This window comes from Diceros bicornis, chromosome 18, assembly GCF_020826845.1.
Source record: "Diceros bicornis minor isolate mBicDic1 chromosome 18, mDicBic1.mat.cur, whole genome shotgun sequence".
Classification (NCBI taxonomy): Eukaryota; Metazoa; Chordata; class Mammalia; order Perissodactyla; family Rhinocerotidae; genus Diceros; species Diceros bicornis.
In genome coordinates this window covers 7,592,865-7,616,403 of record NC_080757.1, presented here as the reverse complement: position 1 = coordinate 7,616,403, position 23,539 = coordinate 7,592,865, and the positions used below count along the sequence as shown (strand labels likewise).

Here is a 23,539-nt window from a genome sequence, read left to right as displayed (position 1 = left end):
TGCAGGGCACATACACCATGCAGAAGGACAGATTGTTTTCAAGAAGGCTCTTCCTTAGACAATTGGCATGTTAATTACAAATCATTCTTATCTATTCAATAAAGTAGCTCTCCAAAGATCAATTTTTTTTTTTTAGCCTAGTTTGTAATCCTGCAGTGGCCTGGGAAGCAGTAAAAATGCATTTCCTTTAAAGTGTTTTATAATTTTCATGTCTGTTTCATTGATTGGGATTAGCCTGCCCCCATTTCTGCTGAATTAGTGATGCTTGACTGTAGGCTGCTTCGAATTCCCTTTTTAATTCCCTCTGGGGGCTCCCACTAATTTCCCCTCTTCTTGTTTCTTGTCTTTTGTATTTCCCTGAGTTTTTAGAATCCAGAAACTCTCTCTCTTTCGGCTTTGAGAGTTCTGTTAGGGATTATGCCACCACCCCAGGGCTCACCTCATCCCCTCTTGCCACGTGGATGACCAGCTGGGCACGAGAGGTTAGGAACCTGGAGGCAGATTTGGGACAATGTCTCTGGGGGATAAGAAGACAGTGAGCTCACTCTTTCCTCCCTCTGTTCTTTCTCAAATGCCTCTTCCTTCCTAAGGAGACTGCTCGTTCATCACTGTCCTCAATACCACTGTTTGGATTGAGGAGACAGCATCACACCTACCGTGGGACGTGACAGGATGCACTTAGTCAGCACTCAGCCCCTTATAGGAAAGGACTGTGATCTTCTTCCTTTTACCTGCTTATGTGGCTTTCAAGGGACACCTAGCAAAGCCCCCTTTTCTCTCACTGTGGGAGGTTGTCATCCATTTTTCTCTGCCTTAGAGCATTTCCTGGGAGCTGAGATAGGAGACAGGCTAATCCCAGCTTCTGTCACTTTCTGTCCCCATGACCTTGGGTGAGTCCCTCGGCGCTGCTCTGGTCTGTTAGCCCAGCTATAGGATGGGGGCTATCAAGCTGTGGAGGCATGTTCTTCTCTGGCCCATTCTGATCTCAGCACACCTGGGAAGTTTGGGAAAACAGTCTACATCTGTACTTTCAAATGCAACAGCGCTGGGGTGTGGGAGAAAATGCATTTTTCTTGCACACTCCATTCAGATAAGAATGCTATCTGCAAATGGCCTCATGAGAATGATTGTTTTTAGCACCTTAAACTCATAGAATCTCTTGGTTGAAAGGGACTCATGAAGTGTTTTAGTGCCTCTCCCTCTGGGCACCAGATCCACCTCCTCTCTTGCACCAGGCATCTAGAGCTGGGACTCCCCTACACCTGCAGGCAGTCCATTCTCTTCTCAAGATGCAATTCCAGTTAATTCTCCTGGGGAATTGACTTCTAACTTTGACTTCTCTGGCATGAAGTCTGCCCACTGTAGCAACCCAGTGGAAATGGATCCTTTTTTCTGTAAGACGACAAGACATCTCTCTGAAGACAGCAGTCAAGGCCCCCTTCAATCTTCCTTTCTCCTGGACAGACATCCCTGGTTACAAGTCTATTTCTCACAGGACACAGTTTCAAGTGTTCATGCCTGTGCGAAGGTTGTCCACATAGAAATGGGGTTATAATTCTATAGCAAAATCCCAAGTGATATTGCCAAGAGCAACATGTGGGTCTCAGTCATTCAAACACAATTTAAACTTATAAAGATTTCTTTGGGGAAATTGGTCAGTCTCCAGCCCTAGGCACCAATCCATCTCCCCACCATGATGTCAAGAGGATACTGTGTTTGGCTGTTTTTTCACGCCTGTGTTCTAGTGCCTAGAGCAGTGCCTGGCACAGAGTAGGTGCTCAGTAAATATGAATGAATGAATGAATGACTTAATTAAAGTGGAGAGGATTTGGGTGGTCTTTTTTTGTGTACCTCACCCATCTGATGGTTGCGTTGGTGTGAAAGTTGGAAATGACAATGACATGAGCTTGGAAATGACAATAATGTTTATAATTTTTTTAAAGAAGGAAAGAAGAAAGAAAAGAATTAAAAAGGGAGGGAGGAAGATTGAAGAAAAAAAATAACTGAATCCTTTGCCGAAAATGTTGCCCTGGCCAGTTTGCTACATTTGCTCTTTCTGCCCCAATAGAATCCTGATTTCTTTTGCTCCTGATGTGAATCCTTGCTTTTCCATGGGTCTTTATCTCACTTCCTTGCACGCTAGTGGAGGGACAATTTTTGATGGCCTTGCAGAAAGGAACAAACAGACACTCTCTTGGCGCTTGGCCTGCAAACTCCCAGTACAAGGTTCAGTGAAAAATTGGTGTGTGACCATGTGGATTCCTGCCCTTAGGCTTGAGAGGAAAATATGGCATGTGGGTGGTCCCTTCCAGGATGACCCATGGCCACAGCCGTGCCCTATGGCTCACTGTCCACAACAAGAGTTTTGCCTGTCTGGTATTATTGAGTCAGTCCTCCAAGACTCCTCTCTTCCACCTCTAGTTTTGTTTTGGTCCTATAGGCTGAGCCTGTGTAGACAACGGGAGGTTGCATTTGGATTTATTTATTAATCAAATATTTGTATAGTGCTCAGTGGGTGCCAGGTTCTGTTCTAAGTGCTCTATAAATATTAACTTATGTAATCTTCATACTAACCCTAAGTGGTAGACATAATTTTTGGCCTTATTTTTTGAATGGGGAAACAGAACCACAGGCCACTTAAGTAGCTAGCTAATGATCACCAATATACTACTAAGTGGCCGGCATTCCACCCCAGGTACTCTGGCTCCAGAATCCCCAGGTTTAGCCACTAGCCTACGCTGCCTTCATTTTGCATCACCTACAGATTTAGGTGTGTGCCCCTAGCCAATCAAGAAAACAACACCAGCAGTCACAACAATAGCAGCAGGCCATTTGTACCTTGTATGAAGGTACCTTTACTAACTCATCTATCACCAGGTTGACCATGTGGCTCTGCTAACAAATCTCGTAGCATTTGTGTTTACCAGGTCCAAATGGTAGCTGCACTTGACACATCCAGATCTTAGATTCATTCTCAGACAATCTAAATATTTCTGAAAAGTCTAGGCTTGGTGTTGATGCTACCAGATTTCCCAGGCCTGGGTAAATTTTCATAGGATTCATGAGGCAAGGGATGGAGTGTGTGGAGATGATGCTATTAGGGATGAACTGAGGCCCCAGGAGATGCACATCTACCTAGCTCGTGGCTGGTCATTGAGCAGCAGCTCAGGACAGGTGCCCATCGGGATGGAGCGACTTTCCCTGCTTGCCTGAAAAGCAAAGCAGGCAGGCCGAGCCTTCCCTCCCTGAGGCCTGCAATGTTTATTGGCCATGATGAATTCCAATTGTGCCTGGGACAACTCAGACCTGCAGAACAGCTCAGTGCAGATGCACAAACATTGTTAGCACAACAAAGGAGATCTCCACATCCATTCGTAGCCTCTCTGTATGAGGAGAGCAGACTTGTGCACACACAAAGCCGGCAGCTGTGTTTTTCAAGTGGACTGTGAGAGAACCAGGAATAAGGAGAACTAAATTAAGCCATTTTCCTTGGTGCGTGTTTATTAAAAATATATTCACTTCAATTGTCCGAAGTGCGTATTTCAGAGAATGAAGGCACCCTGACTGCCCAGTGGATAAACATGAGGATGATGTTAAAGAGGACGGTGGCTGTTCCCAGGGTGTCAGAGTCAAGTAAAAGTGCAGTTATCCAGGACTCAAATAACCAGACTCTTTTGTTTAACTGGAATAGAATGTCTAAATTCTACTTTTAGGAGAAGTACAAAAGAAGTAGCTATCAGAGATTTACTGAAAGAAAAGAAACCTTCCATGATTTGTCCTGTAGTTTTTATATGAATAACTCCATTTCCTAGATTGTCTACATTTTACTTAGCTTTCTCTGTGAAGAGAACTAAAGATTAGACTGGTGGCCCTCTCTTGGAAGAACCTTGCATTCTTTTTTTAAAAGATTAATTATATTCGACATATTCTACTTAATTAGGCAGGAATGCTTTTAGAAAATTCTTCAAAAACAAGAGTGTTCTCCTTAGTCCTTAGGAATAAGAACATTAACCAAAATAGCTTATTAATGGAATAGTTCACCCACTTGGCCTTTTATCATACCTATCCAACGGCATAAATTTCTTCCTACTGCCACTGAAAAGAGAAAGGGCATGATTAGAGGTCTAAACTATCCAGCTTGCCTTGCTCTTGGCACAGAAAAACTTACTGAATACTAGCTGAACTTATTTTCTCCCTTCTGTGGCATCGATATGGCTCAGAAATCCAGAGACGTGGCGGAAGCAGAAGTCTGTTTTCCAATTGATCCACTTTAGTGAGCACTGATTTTCATGGGGTCCACCTGGAAAGCATATTAATTGAGATCAGAAAGACTTATGGATGAACTAAGGGTCTCCAGTTTCCCCACTTAATTTGAGGGGACCTAAGTTTTGCTGTCTGCTCAATGAGTAAAGATTGGGACAAAAAAATTCCAAGTTTTTCATTTGGCACTCTTTTGTTTTCAAACTTGGACATCTCATGAAGCCCAGGGACTACTGGATAGAGAACAAGAGCTTGGTAGAGCAGGGCTCTGGTTCCTTACTTTGTCCTCATGCAGAGCAGGGATCTAGTGAAGTATATTGGTGTTCTACTCAGAATTTCATTTGACAGAAATGTTGCCTGCTAAAACGACATAAAAACCTTCAAAGCTGTTGATGTTGATGATTCACTTAGGTGAATAGAACTGGGCAGTTGAGCAGCAGGTGAGTTCTCTCTGTGTGGATTTTTCCGCTAAAGACCACTCTCCAGAATCTCATGTTCAGAGACCATTGAGGGGACATAGTAGGTGGAAAAACAAATGTGATTAAGTGGATGAAGGGTTGGAAGGATGGATGGATGGTGGGATGGATGGATGGATGGATGGATGGTGGGATGGACGGAGTCTTGGATGGGTAATTCAGTGGTATAAAGTTAGCTTCTGTAGTTTAACCTACCTATGTTTGAAATCTGGATTTACTACTCACTGGCCCTGTGACCTTGGGTAAGATATCTAACCTCTCAAAGTCTTAGTTTTCTTATCAGTAAAATGCAGAGGCTGATAGCACCTTCCATGTAAGGTTGTTTTAAGGGTTATATAATATGGTGCTTTTAAGAGTTAAGCACAATGTCTGGCACATAGCAATTGCTCAATAAATGATAGCCGTTAATTTCCCAAGCAGGCAAGACTATGAAGCAAAGTTATGAGCAAAGTTTTGTTTATTTTTCTATTGTTAAGGGAAATCATTTGCCATTTTAAGAAAGATTTCATGTCTTGAATGCAGGTGGCAGCACGTCAAAATGTTGACTGGACTTGGTCCCTCAGGCATCAAGATAACACAACACTTAGGGAAATTCAAACACACTTTCATTTCCTTGGGACCACTGACAACATTAACCAAGGTTTTAAGCAAATAAATAATTAGTCTTGGTCTGAATCACTCATTTACTAATTGTTTCTCCATGCCCAAGTATTAACTGGCATTTTCTAAATTAGCAGACCCTGCTGGAGAGACCAGGAGGACTCATTCAAACTGAGGATTCATAGGATAGTGAGATCTATGTAAGAGATGGTCCCAGTGAGCAGAGGGACACTCAGACTCAAGTCACAAGCCCTGGATTTAAATTTCTGTTCCATCATGTTCTCGTCCTAGAATTAGTCTGAGCCCCAGTTTCTTATTAAAAATTAGGGTACTAATAACTGCAAAGGTCACAGGGTTAGAATGGGAGTCACACAGGATAAGGCAGGTGAACACATTTAGAAACTGTGAAGTGCTCTCCAAATGTAAGATGGGACCTCCGTTATGCAGGTGATTAATTTGCAAACACGAGTTCTGAGGAACACTGCTTCCTGGCCTGAATGATCAGACTGACTGTTTTCCCTGTTCCGATTTGCTGCCCAATTAATTTACTCTCCCCTGCTGGCCACGCATCCTTGAGAGCCAAGGAACCCATGTGCCGAAAGGAGCAGCGAACCAAGGCAGTTATCCAGATAGTGCAGGCAAAAGCGTTCTTTTGTTTGATATATTCAGATATTGCAGCAGAAGTGGCTCAGGGGAGGAGGAGATTGGAATGAACAGGACAATTAGCAAGATTCTTCAGGTTCTTAAATTAGCCACATCTGTAGTCGGCCTGGGAGGGCGGGTGGGGGCGGCTCCCTCCCAGCCCTGGGAACTTGGTGGGAACCCCTCCTCACTCTTCACTTGCCCATTTCTCTCTCTCTCCCTCTGATTCTCTTTCCCTCTGAATGCCTCTCTCTGATCCTCTCTCCCCATCTCTCACCTTCTGAATCACGTTCTGTCTCTGAACTTCTCTTTGTTTCTCATTTTCTCTCTTGCTTTTTCTATGTATTTGTCTTTGTCCCTCTAATTCTGTCTCCCTTTTCTCTCTGTCTGCTCGTCTGTGTCTCTTTCTCTTCCTCCCTCATCTCTGCCTCTCTCTGCCTCTGAGTCTCTGACTGTCTCTCGCTCTCTTTCCATCTGTTTGGCTTCATTTCTGTCATTTCATTTTCTCCACCTGTTTCCCTTCCCTCTCTTTCTGCCTCTACCTCTGTCTGTCTGTCTCTCCCATTCTCTCTGTTTGTCACTGTCTGTCTGTCCCTGTCTTTCCCCTCCTTCGAAGTCTCTGTCTCTCTCAGACCCTGACACCTGCTGCCTGCTCTTTTACAACACCTGCTTGCCTGTTCCTCAAGTGACCAATTTTCTTTCCTACCCTTATAAAGTAGCTCAGGCCTTAACCCATTTCCTCTGGCGTATCCAAATTAATTAGGTGAGACTGGAATCGCACATTTCAGAATTAGAATAATGTTTATCAAGCACCCTGGAGAGAAGGAGATGGAAGTTGGAAAGAAACAGGAGCAAGGAGGGAGGTCACGGAGCTGAGGAGCGGAGGGAAGTGTGGTCTGGGGGGAGGGGAGCTGGCAGAGGGGATCGCTCCTAAGGACGCACTGTCTGAGAATTAGAGCCACCTTTCTAGTTGCCAGAAGGCACTGGGAAAGGATAGATCTTGGAGAATGGTGTTCAGGAGTCATGGAAGCCCACAGGTTGGGTGACCAGGACCATGTCCCTGGCTACCTCCTCCTCATTTGGACCACACAGGGCAGGGTCCCCACCCCCCAGATGGCCTGCCTTCAGGAACACCTTCTCTAGCTTGTCCTTCCCGTTTGGCTGTGTTGCCCAGCTTAGTCCAGCCAGCTGGGCATCAGAAGAGAATTCAGTGCAAGTCATGATCTTCTTTCCTCACGTGACCTAGAGACAGGTGGAGATAGCTTAGCTGTAACCCAGACTTAAAACTCATTCTCCAGCAGCAAGCCAGACCCAAGCACACTTGGTGTCCACTGAGCCTGATGGTCCTCAGAACCTGCGTCCTGTGGGCTTCTCAGGAGACGGGCACTGAGTGTCACCCTGTGCCAGGAGAGTTGAACTCTGTTTGAAAATCTCTTCTCTGCTGGCTCCTCCTTGGCCAATGAGCCCTGGAGAGAATCTGCTCTGGAATTGACATTTGCACTGTCAATGTGGACAAAAGTGATGCTGGGCTGAAAGCCCTACAGAGGCTGGGGCAGGGACCATCTTCATTCCCTTCTCTGTTATGTAATAGCTGGGCAACGTGCCAAGACCTGAGGATCTGAGGATACAACGATGGCCTAAACAGACAAGGCCTGCTCCTCTAGAACATTCGTTTCAGTGTCCCCAGCCCCAGTGTGTCCCAGAGCCCAGCATCTGATCTTCATACAGCTGCTCAGTAGCTATCTGTGGAACTAGACTGCACTGAACCTTAATCAAAGGCCCACTTCATCTGGTGCTGTGTAGATGTAGATCAGGATTTCTCAACCTCGCCATTATTGACATTTGGGGCCAGATAATTCTTGGTTGTGGGGAGGCTGTCCTTTGCATGTTAGGATGTTTAGCAGCATCTCTGGACTCTACCCACCAGATGCCAGTAGCTCTTCCCTCCCCAGTCGTGACTGCCAAAAATGTCTCCATATTACCAGATGTGCCCTGGGGACAGAATCACCGTGGTTGGGAACCACTAATGTAGAATCATATTGGCCTACTGAAGGTGCTGGATTTAACCACAGGACTCCATTCTCCTTCATCAGAGATGTAGGAGTCTTGATAAGAACTTGGGAGGCAAGAAAAAGAATATAAACTTTTTATTTTGTAATAGCTTTATTGATATATAATTCACCTACCATAAAATTCTTCCTTAAATTTTAAGTTTACAATTCAGTGATTTTTATACATTCTCAGAGTTGTCCAACTATCACTGCTATCTAACTTTAGAACATTTTCATCTCCCCAGAAAGAAACCGCGTGCCGATTAGCAGTCACTCTCCATTTGTCCTTCGTCCAGAACCTGGACAAATCTACTTTCTGTCTCTATGAATCTGCCTCATCTGGACATTTTACATAAATAGAATCATACAGCGTGTGGTCTTCTGTGACTGGCTTCTTTCACTTCACATGATGTTTTCAAGGTTCATCCATGTTGTAGCATGTGTCAGTACTTCATTGCTTTTTAAGGCCGAATAATAACCCATTGTGTGAATATACCACATTTTGTTTATCCATTCTTCAGTTGATGGACATTTGGGTTGTTTCCACCTTTTGGCTATTATTAATAATGCTGCTATGAACCTTCATATACAAGTTTTGTGTAGACATATGTTTTCATTTCTGTTGGTTATATACCTAGGAGTAGGATTGCTGGGCCATATGGTAACAACGTTTTAACATTTTGAGGAACTGTTAAACTGTTTACCAAAAGGTCTGCACCATTTTACATTCCCACCAGCAGCATATGAAGGCTCCAATTTCTCCACATCCTTGCCAACATTTGGTATTGTCTTTTTAGTTATAGCTATTCTAGTGGGTAGGAAGGGGTATCTCATCATGATTTTGATTTGCATTTTCCTGATGACTGATGATGTTGAGCAACTTTTCATGTATACCTTCTTTGGAGAAATGTCTATTTATATTCTTTGTCCATTTTTAAATTGGGTTATTTTTTGTTGTTTAATTGTAAGATTTCTTTATATATCCTGGATACAAGTCTCTTATCAGAAATATGATTTTCAAATATTTTCTCCCACTCTACGAGTTGTCTTTCATTTTCTTGATGGTATCCTCTGATGCAGAAAAGTCTTTAATTTTGGTGAAATCCATTTCATCTACTTTTTTCTTTTGTTGCTTGTGCTTTCGGTGTCATATTTAAAAAAGGATTGCCAAATCTGAGGTTGCAAAGATTGACTTCTATGAGTTTATAGTTTTAGCTCTAATATTTAGCTCTATGATCCATTTTGAGTTAATTTTTATATATGATGTGAGGTAGGGATCCAACTTCATTCTTTTGCATGTGGAGATCCAGTTGTCCCAGCACTATTTGTTGAAGAAACTCTTCTTTCCCCATTGAATGATCTCGGCACGCTTGTCAAAAATCAATTGTTCATAGGTGTATGGGTTTATTTCTGGACTTTCAATTCTATTCCATTGGTCTATTTCTGTTATAACTTTTAACTCATTGTTTTCTTACCATGAAAGATGGTAGGAAACTGCCTTTGATAACAGAGGGGTGAAGGAATCAAGGTAACTTGCATGGGTGTGTGGTTAGAAAAATAAATAATATTTATCAAATTTTGGAATTAGAAGGAATCTTAGAGGTCATGTTAGTTTAACCTCTTTGTTTTGCTGATGGGGAAAAAAGATTAAATTTCAATTTTAGAGGTTAACAAGTCTGCCCAAAGGGCCACAGTAATCAACTGCAGAGCTGGGATTAGAACCCAAATCTCTTGACTTTCTAGGGCAGTGCTTTCTTCTTGTTCCGAGGCCCTGAATCTTTGGCCTATGACCCAGACCCCCAGGTCTGCCTGAACTTCCTTTACCAAGTAAAGCTTGTGTGTTCCCCCTCACTCCTTGGTCCAGGCAAGAGAATGGGGTGGTGGCATGTGTCTGCTCTTTCCTTTACAGCGTGAGAGAAAAGAAAGCCAGCGAGGGGAAAGCATTTGGAAAATCTGAAATTGCTGTATAAATGCCAGTAGATGATAAGATTGCCAGCTCGATGCTCTTCTCCTGGGAAGGTTTAGCATGTCAGAGGCGGCCTAATGGAAGGAAACAGTTCACTCTCAGACACATTTTTAAACTGCCATGGTTGTCACTTTCCAAGGGGGCAGAATGCAGGAGCTGGAATCCCAGTGTGAATGAAGCCTAGGGTGGGCTGGGCTGCCTGGGAGAGGCCTGGAGGTGAGGTGCCATGCCCGCCCATCAGGAACACCCTGAGTAGATAGAAGACTCCTTGCCTGGCTCATGCAAAGCAGGGGTGCACTCAGAATCAGAGACCGGACCCTAAAATAACAGTATGCAGATGGTGGTCTCCTGTGGCTTGTCCACATTCGTCTTTCCCTCCTTACAGCATCCCTGCGTGTTTCCATTGACAGTGGTTATTTCATGTGTCACACCCACAGAGGGAGTCCTGTTTGAAACCAGGTGTGGGAGTGATTTCCCCTAACTGTGAGCCCCTCGATGGCAGGAATTATGTCCGATTTCCCTCTGTCTCTGCAGCGACCAATGCACGTGAGTCCTCAATAAGTGCACGTGTGGTTGTTGAAGCTAGGTGTTGAGCGATTGAAAGCTGCCCTCTCGGGGTAACTGTGTCTCTTGCAGAGGGGGTAGGCCGTTCCAGCTACAGAAACATCTCTGTGCATCTCTCTTTTTTCCTGTGTGTTTTCCTCTCTGTGTTTGTAATTGCGCCCTCCTCTGAGCTCCAGTTGCATTCGCTGTCTGCACCATCCATGTGTTCTGATATTTATCGTTTTATCTGTACGTCCTGTCTTTGCAGCTAAATCACGCCTTCCTTTGATGGTGGGAGCTGTGTGTTGCATTTATTTGCGTCACCAGTGTAGACTACATGCTACTCAGTGTGTGTTTTTCGATGGGGATATTGGTGCCCCTAATATTAATAACCTGCTGCTGAATTTGACACCATTCACTGTGGTGGCATTCCACTGGTCAGCGGCCGTAGAGGTCTGCCTGGCATGGGGGGTATTTGGGGAGCCAGTATTTTGAAAAGGCTCAGAGTTTGTTGCTATGAAATGAATTAAAGAAAGAAACCATAATCACTGCCTTTTGGTGCCTGTATCCCCAGGCATGGCAGCCTCTACCCTGCTTTCCCACTGAGACCAGCGCCAAACGAAACTGTGACTATTGAGCACTGTGAATGCTGTGTCTCCATCTCCTCCCAGGGCTCCGTACATCAAAAGGCCTCCAAAAGTAAGCCAGCTCTCCTTGTGGCCATGCACAATTGCTCGGTGAATCTCATTGTGTGATCTCCTTCTCGTTTAGGGCTCTGGCTGACATCTTAAGACAACAAGGACCAATCCCCATAGCACACTGTGAAAGAGAAACTATCTCGGCTATCGATACCTCTCCCAAAGAGAACACGCCGGTCAGATCGTCCTCCAAAAACCACTACACCCCCGTGCGTACGGCCAAGCAGACTCCAGGTAAGTGAGAGCGATCTGATCACCTTGAGTCTTTGCTGAGGCTGGTGAGAGGTTTCAGTGACGTTTCTGCTCTGGCGGGGCAGGTCGTGAAGCCCTGTGTGGTGAGAGACTCTAATGGGCAGGCGGGCTTGTGAACAAGTCTGGGGACTGTCCCCCTGGGGAGGGACTGGCATGGGAGGCTCCAGCCAGTGAGTGTCGGGGCTAGAATGGAGCTGACGATTTAGGGCATCCGTGATTTAGTGAGGGGCTGGCACAATTCTCTTCCCTGAAAGGGAGCTTGCGTCAGCCGTGGTGGAGTGCGGTCACCCACTTGCCCCTGTGGTGGGATGGTTTAGGCTGCCTACGGTGCTAGGTATGGGACAAGAAATTGCTGCAGTCAGATGTAGAGACTGCTTAACTATCTCAAAGAGCACTTCCCAAGGGTGAGGATTATGTCTGCATTGTAGGGTGACCTTTTTTTGTGCGTTATAGATTCCTTGGATGTATGATGAGCTGCTATTTAATAGCACTATACCTTCTACTCTTTTACTTGGTCATCCCTATGACCCTGTGAAGGAAACTGAGCAGGGCTCATTTTCCTTATCATATGGAAAATAAATGAAGCTCAAGGAAATTTAGTTTCCAGCCACTGAGTCCAGCCTGATTAAGTGGACGGTCTTGATTTGCCCTTAAATGCCTTTCACTGGACAGGAAGATTTGTCATTTCTCTGGTTTCTGTATACATCCTCTCCTCTGGTGATCCAAGAAGCAAAGCTTCGAGTTATATGATTCACTCCTGTGTTTCGAGAAATCCTCCCTATATTTCTCAAATTGGAACTCTTCACTCGGCTTTTAGAGATGGGACTTGTTTCGCTGGCCCAGAAGGCATTCTTAATGGTGACACTTAAATTTAAAAGCAATTTCATCAACCGGCAACATCTACAGCTTATAATGGACCCAACTGCTTTTCCAAATAGCCGATATCCTTTGCCAGAAAATATTGCAGTTCGAACAGAAGTTTAAACAGAGCTTTGTGTGAGTGTTCAAAGTGGAGGTTTACTGTGATTTTGCCATTGGTCAAATCAACAAATCACTGATCGTAGGACTATGGTGGCAAGAGTCTTTTAGAGAGATCTTAAGGAAAATATCCAGTAATACCAGAAGGCAGCAGAGCATATGAGGAGTTTGGCTACTCAAAAGGCTGTCTGTGGACCGGCCGCATCAGCAACACTTGGGAGTTTGTGAGCAATACAGAATCTCAGGCTCCATCTCTCTGCTAAATGAGAACCTGCATTTTAGTGAAATCACTTAGTAAGTAAAGTTTGAGAAGCCGTGGAAAAGCCTGGGCTCTGAAATCTATCCCCCTCGGCTTGTTTTCTGGTCCTATCACTTATGATGTATGTGACTTCGAGCAAGTTTCTTTGCCTTTCTGAGTTTCCTCATCTGCCCTTGTGACAAATAGTACCTGCTGCCTAGAGTTGTTTTTAAGGATATAATGAGTTAAACCAGCAAGAGCACTTAAAAATGGGTCCTGACACATAGTCAACACTCAATATTAGCCATAACTGGGCTATGGAAGTATATCCACCAATCACAGCAAATGAATCAAATAAATGAGAGAAACAAAGGCCTTTGTGTCCCTAGACCAGGCAGGGTCCACGGGGTTGTGTCTGGGATGAAAACCCCTGGACTCAAGTCTGCTTGTGGCACATCCTCTGAAAATGAAAGTGCTTTGTAGGGCTTTGTGGGGTCTGTCAGGGTCTTGGATGTCGAAAGCACGTGTTTGTTTGGTTTAGGAAGTGGAATGAGGGTCCTGTCCTGATAATAATAAAAACAGTGATACCATGGGTAGCACAAGTACCATTTATTGAGCACTTGTTATATGCTGGATATTCTGTGGGGGACTTTATTTATAACAGAGAGTGGATCCTGTAACATTTCTTAGGTGTAGGAGCCCCTAATCCCATATTAGCAGAAAATTCCTCTTCCCTTCTCTTCCCTTCCCTTTTATCCTAACTCTTCCAGAAGTCTCTTTCCGACTTTAAAGGGAACTTCATAATAGATGGTTACTTAGGATGTAGAAAAATCAGTGTAGCCCACTTCCATCCCCCACTACTCAAATCTGGCTGCCTACAGACCCTCACTACTCAAAGTGTGGTCCGTGGACCAGCAGTGACTGCATCCCATGGGAGCTTGTTAGAAAAGCAGAACCATGGACCCTTCTCCAGACCTACTGAATTCGAATCTGCATTTTAACAAGATCCCCAGGTGATTTGTACGCACATTAAAGTTGAAGAAGACTCCTTTAGCATAGCGATCCTCAGCCCTGGCTGCACATTGGAATTATGTGGACAATTCTGGAAATACTAATGCCTGGCCCTCACCTAAAGATTCTGATTTAATTGGTCTGGAGTAGAACCTGGACACTATTATTTTTCAAAAATTTCCCACATGGTTCCGTTGTTAGGCAAACGTTGAGAACCAGAGCTGAGAGGAAGACTATCAAATAAGGAGAACGTGCCTGAGGACTGTGGAGCTTGGGTTCACATCAAGACCCACAAAATGGATCCTGGCTGGTCCAGGTCAGTGGGCTGCAGGGACAAGTCCTCTCCACGGCAGGTGGGCAGAGGGGAGTGGAGGACTCAGACTCATCTGAAAGAGGGAGGGGGTCAGTCTGAGGCTATGAATGGGGATGCCTGGGCAGAAGCAGGCACAAGTAGAAATATCAGAATTGATTAGAGGGCCAGGCAGGGCCAGGCATCAGGAAATGCACCACACCTGGAGTTGCTGGTCCCCTGAGCCCAGGATCTCAGAGGGTTCTTGTGGGCTTGTTTGGTCTTCATGGATGAGGAGATGTGGAGACCCAGCATGTTCACCTGGCCTGACCTGCCCCTAAAGAGCCTGGTTTGGGGCAGCTGGGGGAGAATAGGGTAGAGTATCTGTCCCTGGCAGTAGCAATGACATCATGTGTTGGGGTTCCAGAATTTTGATATCCAACTTCCCATTATCAAAAGTGGCATGAGCTGGAGGAAATAAATATTTATGCCCCAGCTACCCGCCACTGTGAGTTGTATAAATGAGCAGTCAGTCACCCTGCCTCTTGTCAAAGCCGTGCACTTTGATGGCCAACTAAGGGAGCCAATGGTGGTCTAGTGGTTAAGGTTCGGCGCTCTCACCGCTGTGGCCCTGGTTCATTTCCCAGTCAGGGAACCACACCACTTGTCTGTGGTTGTCATACTGTGGCGGCTACGTGTTGCTGTGATGCTGAAAGCTGTGCCACTGGAATTTCAAACATCAGCAGGGTCACCATGGTGGACAGGTTTCAGCAGAGCTTCCAGAGTAAGACAGACTGAGAAGAAGGATCTGGCTGCCCGCTTCTGAAAAAATTGGCCGTGAAAACTCTATGAACAGCAGCAGAGCATTGTCTGATGCTGGACGGTGAGAGGATGGTGCAAAAAAGACCAGGCAGGGTACACAGGGTCACTAGGAGTCAGAATCGACTCGATGGCACTAACAACAACAAAGGAACCCGAGGGGTGTGACCCTTTAAGCTTCACTGAGATGAAGAAGGAAGGCTGGACAGCTGACAGAGTTACTCTTTGCTACAGGCCTGCATAGCCAGCCACTCCGTACTCCCCTAACCTCAGCTCCTGTCACCTTCTGCTTCTCTCGCTGGAATCCAGACACCCTGTCCCTCCTCATGGCATGTGTGTTCTTGCTATTTTCCCCCTCTGTTTTGTGGCAGAAACTTTCCAGCATCAGAAGTTTGTGCTGTGAAATTTGATGCTCAGTTGGCACCACTTTTCCTAACCTCCTCATGTGCCCTTTTCCCCTCCTTTATTTCGTTTGATCACCCACGCCACCTACCATCGTACATTTGGTTTGTTGGTTTATTGTCTCTCTCCCTATCAGACTGTAAGCTCCGTGTAGGCAAAGGTTTGGTCTTGTTATTCACGGTGTTGTCCCTGAACCAAGGACATTGCCTCAAAGATCATCGTAATTGCTCAATGGCCATTTGAGCGGGGAATGAATGAATGAGGACACCGTCCTTTACTTGGATGGACATAGGAGCCAACATGCAGGTATTGGTTACATAGCTGCATGCTGAAGAGCTCCCGTCAAGGTTGTGTGTACCTTCTGTGGCCCTCTGCAAAGTCAGTGTTGAGTCAGTCACTTTGACAGCCCAGTGGAGTGGTCATCCAGTGGGGAGCTGAGCTGGGAGGCCCTGGTTTCCAGTGCCCAGGCTTCTCACCAAGCCCCACGGCCTCTCTCCTCCTGTCTGGGGCTGATCCAGGACTCCAAGGCTCAGGGCAGCCAGAGGCTGGGAGCCTCATTTCCTTGGCTGGGCTCAGAGATGCGGAAACCCAGGGGGGCCCTGCCCATTCTGCTCACTCTGCCAAGAAAGACTCCTTTACAGAGGTTTTGGAAGCCCAGGCAGCTCAGAGTCCCTGTTCCCAGGGACAGGTTTAGGGCTTCAGGTGAAGCCAGACAACCTGTGCTATACGCCTGAATTCTGGGAAAATTCTAGTCAACCTCAGCCTCTACTGGGAAATGGGGCTTTTCTTTGCTCAGTCATCCCCAGGGGAACAGGACTGTCTTGTTCTAGAGGAGGCTGAGATGATGGCCTCATAAGACTTAGGAGCTCTAAAGGGATGGTGAGATCAGCTGACCCAACCTGTACTTGGCCTGTGAGGAAACTGAGGCACACAGGGGTTGCCTAGGTGAGAGGTGGTAGGGCCAGGCCTCAGCATCCAGGCTCCAGTGTTGGGGTTGAAAATGTGGTCTGTGCACTAGACAGACCTGGGTGTGAATCTTGGCTCCCCATTTATAAGCTCCAGGACCCAGGCTATGTGGCTTCAATTCCATGTCTGTAAGGTGGGAATAACTAGGAGGAATAACCCTCCTCAAAGGGCCATTGAAAGAGTTGAATGAAGTAATCCTTGTATTTTAAGTGCTTAGCACTGGCTTGGCTCAGGGTTCATGCTCAGCAGTCATCTTCGTTTTCATCATCATCATGACCATCCTCTCTTATCAGCTGCATCTCCTCCATCTTTCTCTACATAGTCGTTTCTCCTTTTTCCTTCTTCCTGACTCTCACTGCTTCCATCTGCCTACATTCCTTTTCATGGTTTCTCTGATTATATTGATCCATCTCTCACCTTAGGGGTCTCCAGCTGTAACTGGTTCTCGGCTCTTCTGTTAAAAAGTGCACTAATTGAGCCCGCACTGCTCCTGTCTTTTCATTCCTACTACTTTCCTGGCCATCCCCTGCCCCTCCAGTGTTTTCTGTTGGCAATAATTTCTTTCCAAATCTATACCTGTTATTTGGACAGATTCCCAGTGGACTGGCATTGGCCTTTTCCAAATGAGGTCTCGTTACTCTTTGCCCAAATGTTAGATTCCCTCCATTCCCTCTGCACTGTGCCCTTGTTCTTGCAGCCATTGGCCCTGTAAGTCTCCGCCTGGGGGTGACCTAGGGTGGACCGAAGGCTGACCACAGCAGCCACATGAGGCAACCACTCTTTATTGCCTCCTTACAGGATCCAAAAAACCCAGAAAGTTCACTGAGTCAAGGCTGGTGGTAGAGAAAAGGTATCACTAATCCCTGATAACAGGAGTAACATTAGTTGGTACTTATAATGTAGTTAATATGAAGTACCGGGCACCATTATATGTGCTTTACCCACATTACATCATTTAATCAGCACAACTGTGAGGTGGTGTCATTGTTATCTCCATTTTACAGATGAGAAAATTGAAGACAGGGAGATTGGAGACCTTGCCCAAGGTCACATATGTAGTCCTTGGTAGAGGGAGGATTCCGACCCGAGCCTGGGCTTCAGGCTCTGTGCTATCGAGCCTCTCTTCTGTTACTGGTTCCTTATATCTCACTTCATGTTAAACATAGAGAGCAGGGTATCATTCATCTCAGCTTTGCAAAGAGGCTGCTATTACGCTTGACCCAAGCTTTAGGCATGAAGCATTTGCCCCTTGAAGCATCTAAACTAATTTTTGTCTCACTTGTTTTTGAAAGATAGAATTATTAGGATAAAATACACTACGTATTACTCTGTCTTCCCAAATAGTTTCCACTGAGCTTATCATGTACGTGATGCTGTGTAGGGTCCTGGGGGTCCGTGCATGGAACCCTTTTGGCTCCTACTCCCTGAAGAAGTGCTGACAAGCATGTAGACGTCCTCACAAGCATGACGCAGGGTATGGGTGCAAAGGAGGGAATGAGAAGCCCGAGATTCCACAGAGGACAGGATGCTTGAGTGGGCCGTGAAGGATGCCAAGGAGTTCAACAGGCTGAAAAGGGCAGGCATGGGGTATGCAAATGGTGCGAGTGGCCTGCCGAGATCATAAGGCTGGTGAATGAAGTCCGGAAGGAGCATTCTGTGAGAGGGATGCTGCCAGGGGCTTCCATGTGTGTGGGTGTGAGGCCCCCAACACTGTGGGGCTCTGTGGGTTCAGGGTCAGCTTCTGTGGTTTGCTGTTGTCATCTCCTCCCTTGGGTTCAGCGGTCAGCTCACTCCTCCTGTTGACCTCAGCACAGCCACTCCTCTTTCTTAGTCAAGGCTTTAATCTAGATGAGCAAGCAGACCACCAAGCTTCTTAAGCTTGTGTGGTAAGTAACAGTCCATAGGCCCTGCTCACCTTTCTGGATGGAAGGACCTGCCTTTTACCCATTCTCTTACATCCATTTTGGTTGTTCCAGAATTTTCCTTTCTTGCTTCCTTCTGGATTTGCAGGACATTTCAGTTGAGTGATTTCTGGACAACGAGACCTTTACATGGTCTGTTTCAGAGCCACTCCCCACATGTATCTTGATGTCGCCAGTTCCCCACGACACCAGATCCTGTCTATGAAATTCCATCACTTGATTCATTCAAGCTTCGACGAAGAATTAAAGGCAGTTTAGGTGCTGATTAAAAGCAGAGACTACAGAGCCAGACTGGTCTGAATCCAGACTCTGCCTTGACTTTGCCATCTGTAAAATTGGGCTACTGATAGTGTCTCCCTCCTAGGGCTGCTGTGGAGATTAAGTGAGTTGTAATGTTGAGCAGTCAGAGCAGCATCTGGCCAGGGAAACACTGTTTTAAGTCTGTGCCGTCTCCCTGTTGGTCACTAAGCTACATGTGGCTGTTGAGGGCTTGCAGTGTGTTCCAGAGCCACAGGAGATCTCAAGGGGTCGATATGAAAAAAAGACGGCAAAATATCTCCATGAATTTTTATATTGATCATATGTTGAAATGATAATATTTTGGATATATTGGGTTAAATCAAATTTCTTATTAAAATTAATTTCACTTGTTCTTATTTTTTAATGTGACCACTGAGAAATGTAAAATTACATACGTGGCTCACATCTGGGATTCACATGACGCTTACATTGGACAGAGCTGATTTAAGTGTTCATGATGTTGAGTGTCTACTTGAGTTCAAGTTTCAGTAGTGAACAGAATAAACCCTCTCCCTTTGTGGAGCTTACACTGCATGGGAGGAGATGTAAAGTAAACAGGTAAATAACTCCAGAGAGTGCTAAATGCTCAGGACACACTCAGACAGGTAATGTGTTAGGGGAACACTGGGGAGAACGAGTGCTTTCAATAGTGTGGTCCTAAGAGGTGGCTTTTGAGCTAGCGCCTGACCAAGGAGGAGGAGCCAGCCATGGGGAGATCTAGAGGAAGAACATTACAGGCAGAGGGAACAGCAAGTGCAAAGGCCCTGAGGCGGGAGCAAACCTGGCAAATTCAAGGAACAGAAAGCAGACATGGGTATGGAGTGTGGTGAATGAAGGAATGGGGGGATGCCTGATGACAACAGAGGGTAGACACGGGCCAGTCATGCAGGGTCTTGGAGGCCACAGTAACGAGTGTGGATTTGATTTAACTAAGATGATCTGATTTCTGTTTTGATAAGATTGCTCTGGTTGCTGAGTAGTAGAAATGGGCTCTGTTGAGAAGCAGGATAACCAGTTAGCATTTCTAATAGCAACGAGTTAACGTTGAACTTTTAACTAGTTAACGAGAGAACTTTCTCTGACTTTCTCCTCCACAAGAAGACACCCCCCGTACAGGGGCAAGGTGATGCAGCAGTAGCCTGTGGGTTTTGGAATCAGACAAACCAAGGTCCAGATCCCATCTAAGCTTGGACGAGCCGATAGACCTGAGTCCAGGGCTCTTCGACAGCAGTTGGCAAACTTCTTCTGAAAGGGGCCAGATGGTTAATGTTATAGGCTCTGCGGTCATAAGGTCTCCGGTGGTGCTACTTACTTCTACCGTCGTAGCACCAGTGCAGCCACAGTGATACAGAAATGAACGGGCACGGCTGTGTCACCATAAACCGTTATTAACAACAATAGACGGTTGGCAGGATCTGGCCCGTGGGCTCTAGTTTGTCAGCCTCTGTTCTTAACCTCTCTCTGAAAGCCACAGGCTCCTTCCAGGTGACGTTTGCTTCCGTGTGACAAGTGAATAGGGACACATCCCTCACCAGGATACTGTGGGGACTCAAGGGCCAACGCAGAGCTGTGAGCCCCTGAGGTGCTCTGTAAATGTCGGGCCCGTTTCCCCTCCTCCCTTTCCTGCGACACTGGCCAGGGTGTTGCTTGATCCTGATTTTACAGCCAGTGGAACAAGGCCTAACGAGGGTTGGTGAGTTAACCACATCACAGCGGAGACCAGGGTCCTCTGCGGCCCTGACCTTCTCGGTGGCTTTATCTGTCACCTGGGTGATGATGTAGAAAGCGTGCTTATTAAATTTACAAGTGACACATCACTAGGAGGGATGGCGAGTGCCCCTTGGATAATGACAGATGCAGGGTTCAAAATGTCTCCATGGGTGTAGACACCCCAAGGTTACATTGAACAGGCCCCCTTCTGCTGTTCAAGGCTCATCCTTCTCCTTCTCTCTCAGATCCCATTTATTTCCAGCCCACAGACCCCTTGCCCCCTTGATCTGTGCCCCTCCCCTCCTCTGGAGCTCTGTTCTTTAGCATGTCAGTGTGCTCCACTCCCCCACCTAACGCAGGAGGACGACCACCCCTCCGCTTCACACCCTTCCTGCCTTCTCTCTCTGACAGCTGAACTTTGCAAGACCGTTGTCTGCGCCTGTTGCATCCACTTCCTCTCTCCCACCTGCCCCTCAGCCCACTGCAGACTGGCTTCTGTCCCCTCCACGGCCCGGCGACCTCCTTCACATGCCTTTGGGATTCGGGGAGCAGGCTCCCGCTGGGCTCTGCAGCCACAATGGAGCTCCCGCCTCTCCCTCCATCAAGGCCGAAGCCCTGGCCCCCTGAGCCCGTTTGGTTCGTGGGGGCGCGTTCTCTGCCTCGTCAAGCTTCTCATGCATGCGCTGCTCCTCACTCTGTCTGGGATAGTCTCTTCTTGTCCACTCTCCCTCAGCCTCGCCTATTCCTCCTCATCTCCCAGGTCTCAGCTTAGCTCTCGCTTCCCCGGGTGCATTCCCTGACTCCCTGGCCGGTGAGCCCCTCCCTCCTCTCCCCATCATTGTAGAGGCGGTGGAGTGGGCGAACACGGGTGCTGGCCCAGCTCAGGACCCAGCTCTGCCTCTTCCTAGCCGTGGGCCTTGACGTGTTTACTTAACCTCTCCGTGCCTCAGTTTCCTGGTCTGTAAACTGGGATAATAATATCTCCCCCATGTGTGGTAGTGAGGATTAAATGAGTTAGTAACCCCTGTGCTCTCCAGTCTCCCTAAGGCATGTCTGGCGTCAGCTCAGCTCACCCCACCCCTCAGTCCCCAGAGCCTCGTTCAGGGCCTGGCACACACAAGACGTGACGTGAACGGCACATTAAAAATCCCGTGTTTGGGGCAGAAGACCCCATAAGTTCTGCGTGGGGAACAGCAGGTCACATGAGAGAGTCGTGGGGTGCAGTTCACGCTCTGTTCGGTGTGAACAAACAGAGCAGATGGGTTGGTAGCTCTGGAAACAGCTGTTTTTAGGCTGCATTGAAAGAACCTCGAATCCGGATCCAGGGCGGGGACACGCCTGCTCTTCTCATGACTAGGGATCTGACACCTGTGCTCCTGTGTCCTGCTGTAGACACCTGTGCCCTGTGCATGCCAGGAGAGTGACATGGCTGCTGGGAAGCCCAAGAACCCCGTTCTTTAAATGACACTAACAACTGACATGCTTTGTAAAGTGCTTTCCATGCATTGGCTCATCTCAACTTATACAACCCTGTGAAGCTGTCACTGTTAGCATGCCCACTTTGTAGATGAGGACACTGAGGCTCGGGGGCTTCAGAATCCTGCCCAAGGTCACGCAACCAGGAGGGGGCTGGTCAGGGCTCTGAACACAGGCAGTCTGACCCCAGAGCCCAAGGCCTGAAGTCAGGCTGACCAGAGGTGCGGACAGGGCACCAGGACCCCCTGCAGCTCTGTGAAGTCTGTCCCATGGTCGTGCATCTGTGCCCGCTCCTGGTTGCCCCGTGCGTGGACTTGAGACTGCAGGAGGACCCCAGAGGAGGCCAGGGTTTGCTCAACCTGAGGGCAGATGTTCTCATGACGTGAGCCCCTCGGCTCCAGGACGGCACCTGGCCGGTACTGAGCCACTCACCCAGGATGCCTGTAAGCAGGGTACGGGGAGCCACTGGGCATTTTCAGCTTATGCAGGAGGCTGGCCTAGCAACTTCTAAGATTCTCCCTTTCTAAGACTATGATGGGAGCAGTCGCTAGCATTTGTCAAGGGCTGGCTGTGCTCAGAGCCTCCTCCTGTGAGTCCTCTCGCTGTCCCAGCAGACTGGGGCTGGCAGGGGCACGGAGCAACGGGGTAGCCTGTCCCTGGGTGCACGGCTTGTGAGTGGCAGCATGTGGGTCTGATTCAGACTGCCCAATCCTGGGCTCACTCTCTTAGTGGCCACACCAACTTGTCTTTCTCTTGGGAGTCTGTGACCCCTGGGGTCAGAGCCCAGGCAAGCCCAATGGCCAAATCACTATTGCATTCTCAGCGCCAGGCTCGTCATGAGAGGGAGTTCATTCCTATTCACAATTTAACGCCATTTAGAAAGTGAGTCCCAAGCACCTGTATTCCCATCCTGGGGGCGGTGAGTGGCTTTTCCCAGCACAGGATTGCCATAAGAAGGGGAAGCAGAGGCTTCCAGAAGCCAGAGGAGCTGCCCTTGCCCTGGCCAGGCCGGCTGTGCCCTGGGCGGCCTCCCCACTCCGAGGCCTCATCCTCTCGGGGAGGGAGGAGCCAGCTTGGCCAGAACGGAACCCCCAACCCCGGCCCTCCTCCTGGGGAGGCAACCTGAGCCTGACTGAGGGGCAGACGGAGGCTGATCTCACCGTATGGCCGGGGAGAAGGGAGAGTCTCTGAGCTGGCCCACTAATTACCCACAGCGCCCAGGAAGCAGGAGGATTTAGAATATGTTCTGGCTGTTACCAGAGTGAGGTGAGAGGGAAAGCCAGAGGGCTGTGGGCAGGGTTAGAATTCACAATTACCTCAGTGAGTTGGCAAAACAGAGGGACCAACAGCCACTGTGCATGAGGACAGGGGCAAGAGGGCACTGGGCAAGGAAGACAACTTGCCCAGGGCTCGAGGGAGGGCAGGTGGATGACCTGGCCCTCAGGGTTGCAAAGGGCGGGAGCTTGCAGGGTGAGGGAGAGACCAGCCTCTACCCCAGTGGGCATTAGGGGTCTTTTTTCCTGGGGGGTTCCAAGTCCATCACCTGCAGAGTAAAGGCTATTTAGGAACCGAAGATGGAGGAGGAGGCAGTATTGAGCCATCCACAGCTGGATGTGAGGCACCCACCATGCGCCAAGTACTCCCTTAGGTTCTGTGGGAGTGAGATGATGGATGAGACACAGTCCCGACCTCAGGAGCTTACATCCAGGAGCAGAAAGACAAGACTACACAATAAAAAAATAATCAGCCATACAGGTGCCCCACCAGAATTACAGGTCATGTGCCCAGAAGGTTCAGAAGGAAGCTGCTCTGGTCAGAGCGGGGGCCACTGAGTGTCTTGAAGCGTGGGTAGGATTAAATGTGCAAGAAGGAAGGTGGAGGGTGCTCCTGGCAGGTGAACTGGGGTCAACAAGAGCCTAGAGGGCAGGGATGATTAGGGA

The 23,539-nt window shown here is 47.5% G+C and overlaps 1 protein-coding gene across 2 annotated transcripts in view; it reads left to right on the top strand.

Annotated features, from left to right (window-relative positions):
• Window positions 1-23,539, top strand: part of SHISA6 (shisa family member 6) — a 282,484-nt gene that overhangs the window by 11,386 nt on the left and 247,559 nt on the right. For both annotated transcript variants that reach the window (XM_058559701.1, XM_058559700.1), the window contains exon 2: window positions 11,310-11,470. In XM_058559701.1, the coding sequence (XP_058415684.1) occupies window positions 11,310-11,470 (161 nt within the window). The remainder of the gene's footprint in view (window positions 1-11,309; window positions 11,471-23,539) is intronic.